At 45.6% G+C, this 14,039-nt stretch overlaps 1 protein-coding gene across 9 annotated transcripts in view; it reads right to left on the minus strand.

The window, feature by feature from the left end:
- Positions 1-14,039, minus strand: part of l1cama (L1 cell adhesion molecule, paralog a) — a 123,206-nt gene that overhangs the window by 60,089 nt on the left and 49,078 nt on the right. For all 9 annotated transcript variants that reach the window (XM_036988737.1, XM_036988735.1, XM_036988738.1 and 6 more), the window contains exon 2: positions 1,181-1,574. In XM_036988737.1, coding sequence (XP_036844632.1) covers positions 1,181-1,328 — 148 coding nt within the window. In that variant the 5' untranslated portion in view covers positions 1,329-1,574. The remainder of the gene's footprint in view (positions 1-1,180; positions 1,575-14,039) is intronic.

Below are 14,039 nucleotides of genomic sequence, written 5' to 3' on the forward strand. Positions count from 1 at the left end.
GTATATAGTAGTGTACTAGTAGTGCACTATATAGTACTGTACTATATAGTAGTGTACTTGTAGTGCACTATATAGTAGTGTAGTATATAGTAGTGTACTAGTAGTGCACTATATAGTACTGTACTATATAGTAGTGTACTTGTAGTGCACTATATAGTAGTGTAGTATATAGTAGTGTACAAGTAGTGCACTATATAGTAGTGTAGTATATAGTAGTGTACTAGTAGTGCACTACATAGTAGTGTAGTATATAGTAGTGTACTAGTAGTGTACTATAAAGGGAATAGGGTGTCATTTGGAACACATCCCCAGTCCTCTAACTCTGTTATTAAATCAAAGATGTAGAAAACTCAGCAAGTATAAGAATCAATTTCCCTTCAGGCCCACAAACTCAGTCTGTCTGCTCCTTGTGTTGTATAACTCAATTCCCTGTTGAACTACCCCGGCCTTCCAATCAGAATCTGATTTGCACCAAGGAAACCAGATCAATAGAATGACTAATGAATGAGTTGAGGTAATCAATTAAAAAGTAATTAGACACACTATGCACATAAACACAGATTGAATGCCCCAAAAACTCAGTGACCCTCCCTGTCTTCGTGGTTTAACACAATAGGTTTGATTTGGCTGCTGGGGAGCAAGGAGACCCCAGCTCTGCTAAAACCATTGACAACCATGTGTCGTTTTCAAGGAATTGTTCAATAAATGTTATAACTATTTCGTTTTAATATCATCACATATTGAGCATAGCCAGAACCTCATCACTACTGTCTCTGATCTGGCAGACTCACTAAACACAAGTTCTTTGTTTGTAAATTATGACTGGAGTGTGCCCCTGGCTACCCATAAATAAATAAACAAGAAAATCGTGCCATCTGACTTTAACTTTCACTTGAGTCCTTTTTGGGGGCAACCAATAAATCTTCTTTGGGATCGGTGTCCCTTCCACGGGATGGTTGAGCTAACATAGGCTAATGCGAATAGCATGAGGTTATAAGTAACAGGAAAATGGATACGGCTAATGGCTGTATCCAGGCACTCCACGGTGTGTCGTGGCTAAGAACATCCCTATGTTGGCCAAATACCACAAACTCTCGGGCCTTATTGCTTAAATATATATTATGTTATATTACATATACAATACATTGATGTGTAAATAAGGTGAAGATGGTGTACTCACAGTTAGAAGGTATGTGTATGGCTCCTTGGCTGAGCTGGGGGGCGTGGGATAGGAGGAGAGAGAAGAGAGGGAGGAGGAGGATAGGGTGGAGGAGGAGATGGGGGCGTCGCCCCCTACTGCCAACCTGATGTTGCTGAGTGTGAGGCATTGCTCACTGTCCCATCAAAGTCCCACCTGCTCAACACACACGTGAAACGCACACAGAGGGCAATCTGCACACACTCCTGCCGAGCGAGCGTGTGACTCTCTCTCTGTCTCTGTTGTCACGCCCGATGTTCAGCCAGAGTTTCTCTTCCTTTTCTTCTACCTTTTTCTCCTGGTTTCCTTTGGCTCTCAGCCTCTCTCTCTTTTTTCTCTCTTTTTCGCTCAGGTCCACACCCTCCTGCAGTCTTCCCTAAAAGAAGGGGGAGAAGGGAGGGAGGTGGGGAGAAGAGAGGGAGGGGGACGGGGGCCTGTGTCAGAATAAGAGAAAAATGACCCTGCACCATGTGGTCAGGGCTAGATAGAGCCAGGAACACACACACACACACACATCCAGTAGCATGTTCATTCCTAGTTTAAAGACAACTCGCAGGAAAACTGCACATTAAGGTAATGACAGCGATTTTTTTATTGCTGTAGTTCTGTCCTTTAGCTGTTCTTGTCTAATGATATTCTGTGTTATGTTTCATGTTTCATGTGGACCCCAGGAAGAGTAGCTGCTGCTTTTGCAACAGCTAATGGGGATCCTAATAAAATACCCCCAAAATACCAGTGTCCATTATGGAAGGACCAATCAGATAAGCAGATGGAGTCAACACCACAACAAGAGGGTGAACCAACAGACAATATGGAGCATAGACAACAGAGTTAGATTTATGAAGTGATGACATGAGGTGATGAAGTTACAAGGTGATGAAGAGATGATGTGATGAAGTGACGAGGAGATGAGGTGATGATGAGGTGATGAAGTGACGAGGTGATGAAGTGATGCGGAGATGAAGTTACGAGGTGATGAAGTGATGAGGTGATGAAGTGGCGAGCTGAGGAAGTGACGAGGTGATGAAGTGATGAGGAGATTAAGTGACGAGGTGATGAAGTGACGAGGTGATGAAGTGATGAGGTGATGAAGTGACGAGGTGATGAAGTGATGAGGTGATGAGGTGATGAAGTTATGAGCTGATGAGGTGATGAAGTGACGAGCTGATGAAGTGACGAGGTGATGATGTGATGAGGTGATGAAGTGACAAGGTGATAAAGTTATGAGCTGATGAGGTGATGAAGTGATGAAGTGACGAGGTGATGAAGTGACGAGGTGATGAAGTGACGAGGTAATGAAGTGATGAGGTGATGAAGTTACGAGGTGATGAAGTCCCATGTAGATCAGTTGGTAGAGCATGGCGCTTGCCACGCCAGGGTTGTGGGCTCGTTTCCCACGGAAGAACAGTAGGAAAAAAGTGTGAAAATGTATGCTCTCTCTACTGTAAGTCGCTCTGGATAAGAGCATCTGCTAAATTATGCTCTTACATAAGTGATGAAGTGTCATATCAGATAATAGACAGAACACAAATAGATAAATAAAAGGACATTTGTAATTTGATAAAGTTGTGGAGCAACTCAATTGAACACAAGTGGCTAGGCTACTTCTGTGGTTGTATGGTAATAAGCATGTCGTAAGAGGAGAGAGAATGAGAGAAAGGGGAGGGGAAAAGTTGTAGGGTGGTAAAGAGAGGCAGAGAGGGATGGAGAGAGGAAGTGAAGGAAAAGAGGAGAGGAGGGAGATGAGTGAGAAAGAGAGAGGGCTACCCTGTTTCATGAGGGAGAGGAGAGGGGGAGATTATAGGGGGATAAAAAGAGGGGGAAGGAATTCTCTTTTTAAAATAAATACCATTCCATTCATTTTTGTATTTATTTTGTATCAATCAAACAAGTTATAAACCACGTGTTGGATCATTTTCTATGTATTCCATTCCAGTCATTAAAATGAGCCTGTCCTCCCACCTCCCACCATTCTTCACTGATGCTGAACCGATTCAACAATATCTGGCAACCAAAGAAAAACATTACCATTCAAGGACTCCAAGCACAAAGACAATATATTTAAATCAACTGAGAAAGAATGGATTCAACAATATCTGGCAAAGGGAATAGAGACAGAAAAACTGATTCAGGACTTCCAACTCCAAACACTGAGAGAATACATCTAAATCAACAGAGAAAGGCTGTGAGATGAGATTGAACAGGGAACAACAATTAGAAGAAGTGAAGCACACCCAATAAGCCAGAGCAAACTAACAACATTAGGTTAAATGGTCCATTAGATTCAAGTCACTTCGCCTGACAGAGCTACCGCACAACTACCACGGACAGACAGAGGGGGGTAGAGGAGGGGTGTGTGTTGGGGTGGGGGTGTGATGGAAGATGACAGCTGTGACGGTAATTCCTCCCTCCACGTAATGACACACCAGCTCTCCCAATCAATGTGTCACCTTTCTCTGCTGTCAGACACACGCACGCAAACACACACACCTCCCAGACTGTGTGATATTAGTACTGGCTGTTTAGACCGTCTTTTACAGGGGTGCCCGAGGGCCCAATTACCAGATAGGCCAGGGCAACTGGGCTGGCCAATAGCAAATGTGTGTGTGTGTGTGTGTGTGTGTGTGTGTGTGTGTGTGTGTGTGTGTGTGTGTGTGTGTGTGTGTGTGTGTGTGTGTGTGTGTGTGTGTGTGTGTGTGTGTGTGTGTGTGTGTGTGTGTGTGTGTGTGTGTGTGTGTGTGGTCTTGCAAGTGTGTAGGGGTCTGTGGCGGCTTTTTAACAAATGCCATTAGCACAGGATGAATGGAGCAGAGCTGGAACTGTCATGGGTATTAGTACAGACACACATTCAGAGACACAGACACACAGCTACACACACAGACAGACAGACAGACAGACAGACAGACAGACACACAGCTACACAGACAGACAGCTAATGTGATAACGTGTCTGAGAGGGGGCTTGGTGGAGCCCAACCCGATTAATGCCACCGACAAACTGCACACAACTGGGCCAGGAAACTTAATTACAAATTTAACCCTAATACACACAAGCACACACACACACACACACACACACACACACACACACACACACACACACACACACACACACACACACTGACCCACCTCTGTCAGTCCCAGTCTCCTCTCTGCAACTGGCGCTGATCCAATCTCGGCCCTATTACCTGCCTTCTTGGCTCAGGGCAGAGGTCAGCAGACACATCAGACACTACAGCCGGGGGACCTATGGCCTTATGTACAACCTAGACATGTCAGGGCCCTCTACAGCCATTTCTCAGGGATAACAACTGCTTATCTGATCTGATGCTGGCATCCAAATTCATTCAATCAGCCAACTGAAAAAGTGGAAGATGAAGTGATATAGTGATATAAAAGTGATAGGTGATATAAGTGATATATTCAGCATATATAAAGAGAGGGGGGGTGAGAGAGAGAGAGAAAGAGTGGGGGAGAGAGAGAGAGAGGGAGAGAGGGGAGAGGGGGTGGGAGAGAGAGAGAAAGAGTGAGGGAGAGAGAGAGGGGAGAGAGAGAGAGAGAGTGAGGGAGAGAGAGAGAGGGGAGAGAGAGAGAGAGAGAGAGAGAGAGAGAGAGGGGGGGGGAGAGAGAGAGGGGGGTGAGTGAGAGACTGGGAGAGAGAGAGAAAGAGTGAGGGAGAGAGAGAGAGGGGAGGTGAGGGAGAGACTGGGAGAGAGAGAGAGAGAGAGAGGGGAGAGAGAGAGAGTGAGGGAGAGAGAGAGAGAGAGGGGAGCGAGAGAGAGAGAGAGAGGGGAGAGAGAGAGAGTGAGAGAGAGTGAGGGAGAGAGAGAGAGAGGGGAGAGAGAGAGAGGGAGAGAGAGGGGAGAGAGAGATAGAGGGGAGAGAGAGAGAGAGAGAGAGGGGAGAGATAGATAGTGAGAGAGAGAGAGAGAGAGAGGAGAGAGAGAGAGAGAGAGAGAGAGGGAGAGAGAGAGAGAGAGGGAGAGAGAGAGAGAGAGGGGGGGAGAGAGAAAGAAAGAAATAACAAAGGAAAGAAAGAAGGAAAGAGTGAGGGGGGGGCAGGTGGAACCAGAAGAGGAAGATGTAGGTAATGTGTATTGGAGTGGAGCAGCAACAGTCTTCTAGAGTCAAACTGGTTATAAACTGCGGACCACTCTGAATCAAACAATGAGGCAACACCCCAAAAAATCAACATAAATCCATTTAGTGTGATTTGCTACCTTGATAAATAATTGATGTGGCGCATTGAAACGTTTTGCTAGAGGGGAGGGGACAACACAAAAACTAAATGCCAATGCAAGAGAAAATGTATAGGCTTCTACATGTTATCTGTATATAGACTTGTTTCTACTGTATTATTGACTGTGTGTTTGTTTTACTCCATGTGTAACTCTATGTTGTTGTATGTGTCGCACTGCTTTGCTTTATCTTGGCCAGGTCGCAGTTGTAAATGAGAACTTGTTCTCAACTGGCCTGGTTGAATAAAGTGAATAAGGTGAAATAAAAATAAAAATGAATCTACATTGGAGTTATTTAGCAGATGCTCTCATCCAGAGGGACTTACAGTCAGCACATTCAACTAAGGTAGGTCAAATCAACCACATATCACAGTCATCTATCTGATAAATCTATAGCTGTTTATATTGTAACCTTTATTGCGGCTGTCTCTGGTTGCATCCAGCTCCTGTCTGTCTGAATGTCTGTTCACGCTCTCATCTATTACATATGAAAGTGCTCTGCTAGCTCACAAAAACAAAATGCCAAAGCAAGATAGAATGTATAGGCTTTTAGATGCCATATTTCTTTTTAAGTTTAATTGCAGCTCTGGCTCCAGTGGCATCTCTCTCCTGTCTGTTCACTCTGTCATCCATTAGATCTGAAATGGCTGGACCTGTTGGCCTGTCAATGGGCTCTCTGGGTATTGAAGTGGTATTGATGGCAGAGAGGCATGTTCAACAGCCACTCTTATCAAAGACAGGATGGAGAGAGGGAAGGAAGGAGGGAGGGAGGATGGGGCGGATGGTTTTAGGGCAGGAAACAACACAGGATGTGGCCATTTGAGTCCATCATATTCTGTGTATTACAGCAATAACACAGATTATACGATACAAAAGCTCAGCATCTTCAAATGACTGGAAATGTTTAATTTTTTAAAATTTAATTTGACCTTTATTTAACCAGTCAAGTCAGTTAAGAACAAATTCTTATTTTCAATGACGGCCTAGGAACAGTGGGTTAACTGCCTGTTCAGGGGCAGAACGACAGATTTGTACCTTGTCAGCTCGGGGGTTTGAACTTGCAACCTTCCGGTTACTAGTCCAACGCTCTAACCACTAGGCTACCCTGTTGCTAAGTTCTGCCCTGGCTTATTGTTACCGGCAGAAAAGCTGTTGCTACGGTAATACTGTGCCATATATCATTAGATATCATTAATAAACTCATTCTTAAGAGCATTCCCCAGACATGTAACAGTTGAAAATAACTCGGGAAACCTAGTTCAACGAAGAATTTAAATGCCATATTGTAAAAACATAGACTTTGTTATTGTATTCCACCTGTGTGAAGATGTGTAATGGGAGGAGGGGGAGATAAAATAAATGGGAGGAGTGGGAGGAGGAGGGGGAGATAAAATAAATGAATACATGCACAGAGAGAAAATCAAAGAGCGAAAGAGACCGAGAGGACAATGTGAAGAAGATATTTCGAATGAGAGAACGAGAGAGATGGACAGTAAACATGTTTCACTCAACAGAAGATGAGAGGAGTGAGGGATGGAGGGACTGGAAAAAGGAGAGGAGAGGAGAGGAGAGGAGATGAGAGGAGAGGTATGGATAGGGGACCACAGGGGTGGAGGATGAGAGGAGAGGAGAGGAGAGGAGAGGAGAGGAGAGGAGAGGAGAGGAGAGGAGAGGAGAGGAGAGGAGAGGAGAGGTATGGATAGGGGACCACAGGGGTGGAGGATGAGAGGAGAAGAGGAGAGGAGAGGTAGGGGACCACAGGGGTTGAGGATGAGAGGAGGAGATAAGAGGAGAGGAGAGGTATGGATAGGGGACCACAGGGGTTGATGATGAGAGGAGGAGATAAGAGGAGAGGAGAGGAGAGGAGAGGAGAGGAGAGGAGAGGAGAGGAGAGGAGAGGAGAGGAGAGGAGAGGAGAGGTAGGGGACCACAGGGGTTGAGGATGAGAGGAGGAGATGAGAGGAGAGGAGAGGAGAGGAGAGGTGAGGAGAGGAGAGGAGAGGAGAGGAGAGGAGAGGAGAGGAGAGGTAGGGGACCACAGGGGTTGAGGATGAGAGGAGGAGATAAGAGGAGAGGAGAGGAGAGGAGAGGAGAGGAGAAGTATGGATAGGGGACCACAGGGGTTGAGGATGAGAGGAGGAGAGGAGAGGAGAGGAGAGGAGAGGTAGGGGACCACAGGGGTTGAGGATGAGAGGAGGAGAGGAGAGGAGAGGAGAGGAGAGGAGAGGAGAGGAGAGGAGAGGAGAGGAGAGGAGAAGTATGGATAGGGGACCACAGGGGTGGAGGATGAGAGGAGGAGATAAGAGGAGAGGAGAGGAGAGGAGAGGAGAGGAGAGGAGAGGAGAGGAGAGGAGAGGAGAGGAGAGGAGAAGTATGGATAGGGGACCACAGGGGTGGAGGATGAGAGGAGGAGATAAGAGGAGAGGAGAGGAGAGGAGAGGAGAGGAGAGGAGAGGAGAGGAGAGGAGAGGAGAGGAGAGGAGAGGAGAGGAGAAGTATGGATAGGGGACCACAGGGGTGGAGGATGAGAGGAGGAGATAAGAGGAGAGGAGAGGAGAGGAGAGGAGAGGAGAGGAGAGGAGAGGAGAGGAGAGGAGAGGAGAAGTATGGATAGGGGACCACAGGGGTGGAGGATGAGAGGAGGAGATAAGAGGAGAGGAGAGGAGAGGAGAGGAGAGGAGAGGAGAGGAGAGGAGAGGAGAGGAGAGGAGAGGAGAGGAGAGGAGGAGAGAAGTATGGATAGGGGACCACAGGGGTGGAGGATGAGAGGAGGAGATAAGAGGAGAGGAGAGGAGAGGAGAGGAGAGGAGAGGAGAGGAGAGGAGAGGAGAGGAGAGGAGAGGAGAGGAGAGGAGAGGAGAGGAGAGGTATGGATAGGGGACCACAGGGGTGGAGGATGAGAGGAGAGGAGAGGAGAGGAGAGGAGAGGAGAGGTATGGAGAGGAGAGGAGAGGAGAGGAGATGAGAGGAGAGGAGAGGAGAGGAGAGGAGAGGAGAGGAGAGGAGAGGAGAGGAGAGGAGAGGAGAGGAGAGGTATGGAGAGGAGAGGAGAGGAGAGGAGAGGAGAGGAGAGGAGAGGAGAGGAGAGGAGAGGAGAGGTATGGAGAGGAGAGGAGAGGAGAGGAGAGGAGAGGAGAGGAGAGGAGAGGAGAGGAGAGGAGAGGAGAGGTATGGATAGGGGACCACAGGGGTGGAGGAACAGTAATTCAGACACCCCTGTTGAGTTAATTATTTATTACCTTCTCCTTCCTGTCACGTCAATTTGACCCAAATTTATCATTCTTATTTTTTTATTTAACCTTTATTTAACCAGGTAGGCAAGTTGAGAACAAGTTCTCATTTTCAATTGCGACCTGGCCAAGATAAAGCAAAGCAGTTCGACATGAACAACAACACATGGAGTAAAACAAACATACAGTCAATAATGCAGTAGAAAAATGAGTCTATGTACAATGTGAGCAAATGAGGTGAGATAATGGAGGTAAAGGCAAAAAAAGGCCATGGTGGTGAAGTAAATACAAGCAAGTTAAAAAAATTAATTTAAAAAATAAAAATAATAATAAACACTGGAATGGTAGATTTGCAGTGGAAGAATGTGCAAAGTAGAGATAGAAATAATGGGGTGCAAAGGAGCAAAATAAATAAATACAGTAGGGGGAGAGGTAGTTGTTTGGGCTAAATTATAGATGGGCTATGTACAGGTGCAGTAATCTGTGAGCTGCTCTGACAGCTGGTGCTTAAAGCTAGTGAGGGGGATAAGTGGTGTTCGGTTCTGATATACAGCGGTGTTCAGTTCACCAAATATTTGGTTTGTTCCCCAGGACCCGGACCAATCGCCTACACCTTTCTCTTTCTGTTTCTCTCTCTCCTTTTCTCTCACTCTGTCAGGGTATAACCGAGTCTCTCTCACTTTGTCAGAGCTGGAGGAAAACTACTTGTCTTGGGAAATGACTACCTGTACTCTATATTGACTTAGATATGTGTGTATTACGTATTTGTTGTGAAATGGTTAATATTACTTGTTAGATATTGCTGCACTGTCGAAACTAGAAGCACAAGCATTTCGCTACACTCGCAATAACATCTGCTAAACACGTGTATATGACCAATAACATCTGCTAAACACGTGTATATGACCAATAACATCTGCTAAACATGTGTATATGACCAATAACATCTGCTAAACATGTGTATGTGACCAATAACATCTGCTAAACACGTGTATATGACCAATAACATCTGCTAAACATGTGTATGTGACCAATAACATTTGCTAAACACGTGTATATGACCAATAACATCTGCTAAACATGTGTATATGACCAATAACATCTGCTAAACACGTGTATATGACCAATAACATCTGCTAAACATGTGTATGTGACCAATAACATCTGCTAAACACGTGTATATGACCAATAACATCTGCTAAACATGTGTATATGACCAATAACATCTGCTAAACACGTGTATATGACCAATAACATCTGCTAAACACGTGTATATGACCAATAACATCTGCTAAACACGTGTATATGACCAATAACATCTGCTAAACACGTGTATATGACCAATAAAATGTGATTTGATTTGCTATCTGTTTCTATGTCTTGCTGTGGCTCGTGGAATAAGTCATTGTCACTGCTACTCAGTTGGTCATGTTGTACCATGACAACTTTTTACTTTTTCCTGTGTTTTATATCATATTGTACAACAGCTGATGAACCTAACACAGTAGAAGTGTGAAAAAAATGTGATCAATGTTATTTCCTGATAGTTACAATCTACACAGGAGCTTCTAATCAGCAGGTTCCCATGGGCCCAATCAGCAGGTTCCCATGGGCGGGAGATTCAGTTTTCCATGGTGACATCACCATGCGGTAAATTGGTTAATAGACCAATAACAACGAGAGTTCCAAACCTCTCTGCCAATAACAGCTAGTTTTCTGTCATAGACACACCATCAGAGGGAAAGTCCAGTGAAGAGATGGGTCCATGGATGAGGTCCTCACTTTGCCACTCCTTGCTAGTGATGTGCAGTTTGCGAACGATTTGTTATTTTTGAACGTCTGTTTTTACTGACTCGAGTCATGATTCATTTTTTCAGAGTGACTCGTTAGTTTTAGCTACAGCAGGAAAATAATCCTGTAGCAACAGGAAATTATTATGTGGATTATAATTAATGGACATTTTTGTAGGGGTTGATACATTTTTTTGTTAGAGCAAATCAAGTCTGACATTTTAAAGTCAGTTGGCTTTTCATATATGGCTGCATCCCTAGTTTGCATTTCCTGCTGTGCAGAACAATTTTCAGCAACAAAAGTGATCAAACTAAGATCCTAAATCTGTAGGGCCTATCAATAAATTATTTAAATTTTCAGTACATTGTCCGTCACAAATTAGTTATTCAATAAGCCCCCATCTATCGTGAGCGAGAATCATGACCCTTTAGAGTTCATTAGAGAAGTGAGGTCTATCATTGGCTTCCGACCATCAGGTAAGGCCTGGGATTGGCTGACCCTACAGTGAAATTAGGGCCCCTTGGCAACCTGGTCCCTAGCAACCAATCAGTTTGGCTAGGGCCAGAAGTGTGAAAAGCCAGGTGCAGTTTGGAATCACACAGTTTGGAGTTCCCAAAGTTTGTGCCTCTGTGTCCCAGGGACAGAGAGAGAGGGTTTGAGAGACGGCCAGAGAGGGTTTGAGGGAGGGCCAGAGAGGTTTTGAGAGAGGGCCAGAGAGGGTTTGAGGGGGGGCCAGAGAGGGTTTGAGAGAGGGCCAGAGAGGGTTTGAGAGACGGCCAGAAAAACGGCTAGAGAGAGGGTTTGAGAGAGGGCCAGAGAGGATTTGAGAGAGGGCCAGAGAGGGCCAGGGTTAGGGTTAGGGTTGGAGAGGGTTTGAGGGAGGGCCAGAGAGGGTTTGCGAGAGGGCCAGAGAGGGTTTGAGAGATGGCCAGAAAAACGGCTAGAGAGAGGGTTTTCTACACCCTTCCCACTCAGACCACTCCCAGACAGTCCTAGCAAAGTTTTAGCTTGATAAATATTTTTTTTCTGAAAAGTTACTTCAGCCCATTAATGGAAATCAATTACAGTAAGGTACTTAATTGTTACCCAGAAATACTTGATATTGATATAAAAATGAATGCATTGGTCCTTTAGTGGATCAGATGTTCAAGATGTTCAAACGTTAGATGACCAGTGGTGTTAAATAATAATCACAGTGGTTGTAGAAGGTACAACAGGTACCTCAGGAGTAAATGTCAGTTGGCTTTTCATAGACGAGCATTCAGAGGTCGAGACAGCAGGTGCGGTAGAGAGAGAGAGAGAGAGAGAGAGAGAGAGAGAGAGATGAAAACAGCAGGTCCGGGACACGGTAGCATGTCCAGTGAACAAGTCAGGGTTCCCTAGCCGCAGGCAGAACAGTTAAAACTGGTGCAGCAGCACGACCAGGTGTACTGGTCCTCCAGGAGGGGAGCATACTTGAATTCACACAGAAGACCAGAATCAACTGGAGATTTACACCAGATATAACAGACTGACCCTAGCCCCTGGACAGGGCCAATCAGGCAGGATATAACCCCACCCACTGTGCCATTGCACAGCCCCCACACCACTAAAGGGATATCAACACCTGTTGCACCCTCGACATCCACTGTGATTATTATTTGACCCTGCTGGTCATCTATGAACGTTTGAACATCTTGAAGAGCAATCTGGCCTTAAATGGCCATGTTCTGTTATAATCTCCACCCGGCACAGCCAGAAGAGGACTGGCCACCCCTCAGAGCCTGGTTCCTCTCTAGGTTTCTTCCTAGGTTCCTGCCTTTCTAGGGGGGTTTTCCTAGCCACCGTGCTTCTACATCTGCATAGCTTGGGTATCTGTATAGCACTTTGTGACATCTGCTGATGTAAAAGGGCTTTATAAATACATTTGATTGATATAGACGCTTATCTACAAATAGGCAGACCAACAGTGTTGCAGATAGAAATAACACATCTATAAGCTTAACACATTCAGTTGACATTCCAGTCACTGCTGTTAGATGTCAGACATGGTGATTATATACAGATTTTCTCTCCCTCTCTCTCTCTCTCTCTCTCTCTCTCTCTCCATCCCCCCCCCCCCCCCCCCCCCCCCCCCCCCCCCCCCCCCCCCCTCTCTCTCTCTCTCTCTCTCTCTCTCTCTCTCTCTCTCTCTCTCTCTCTCAGGTTAAGGGCTAAGATAGGTTATATAAAAAGCTGGAGAAAATAAAGGTTGTCAGGGGGAACCAACCTTCTCCATCCATGTTGCCATGACAACAATATCCACATAACAACAGCATCAGCATCCCCCCTCCTAACTACACATACACATTCTGTTATTCATACACACGTGTGGACAACCATACACTCCCTCCTGGTTAGCGGTTATCACTCAGTTACATGCATGCTGACAAACACTCACACACACAGTCTCATACACAAACACACACACATCAATGCACACACGCATGCAGACACACACTCACACAATGTCTTACAGACACACATGCCGAGAGAGGTAGAGATAACAACGCACTCTAGTACTGCAAAAATACTCAAACATTTATTGACTTTTTCTAACTTGTCTTGACTAAAAGGCAAAAGCTGTAAAGAGTGTAGAGAGACATTCCCCACGAGAGACAGTCTCTTTTACCTCTCCCCAACTCTCTCCCCTCATCTATATGTCCCTCTCTCTCTCTCTCTTTCCCCTCTCTCTCCCTCCCTCCTCTATCCTATAGTTTATACTGTCTGTCTACACTGCGAGGTAGGAAGGGTTGTTTATTGATGTTTTCAATAGGAGGAACAGAGGAACAGAAGTAGTAGTATGAGGAGTGGACTCGTTAAGAGAACAGTGGGCTTTAGAAAGGAGGAGAGGAGAGGAGGATAATAGCAAGGGAAGAGGAGAAGAGGGGGCAAGAGAGAAGAGTGGAGATGGGAAGAGGAGAGTAGGTCTGTACATGTTGTGGATGGGTGGAGGAGGAGAGAAGATGAGAGAAGAGGAGAGGAGGAGAGGAGAGGGGATACATGTTGAACATGGCCTGATGGACAGAAGGAGAAAACACAGATCATGGAGAGGTATATAGAGGAGAGAGAAGAGAGAGGGAGAAGAGAGAAAGAGAGAGAAGAGAGAGAGGGAGAAGAGAGAAGAAAGAGAGAGATAGACATTGGCTAGAGATCAAAGATCTTCACCGTAAAGTCCATAGAGAATAAGAGCACCTCCTCCCAGCTGCCCACTGCACTGAGGCTAGGAAACACTGTCACCACCGATAAATCTACGATAATCCATCATTTCAATAAGCATTTTTCTATGGCTGTCCATGCTTTCCACCTAACCCCCCCCCTGCTTCTCCTTTACCCAAATCCAGACAGCTGATGTTCTGAAAGAGCTGCAAAATCTGGATCCCTACAAATCAGCTGGGCTAGACAGCTGGGCTAAATCTGGACCCTCTCTTCCTAAAATGATCCGCCGCCATTACTAGCCTGTTCAACCTCTCTTTTGTCTGAGATGCCCAAAGATTGGAAAGCTTTAAAGGGGGAGACACTCTAGACCCAAACTGTTATAGATCTATATCCATCCTGCCCTGCC

The sequence above is a fragment of the Oncorhynchus mykiss genome, chromosome 9 (genome assembly GCF_013265735.2).
Source record: "Oncorhynchus mykiss isolate Arlee chromosome 9, USDA_OmykA_1.1, whole genome shotgun sequence".
NCBI lineage: Eukaryota > Metazoa > Chordata > Actinopteri > Salmoniformes > Salmonidae > Oncorhynchus > Oncorhynchus mykiss.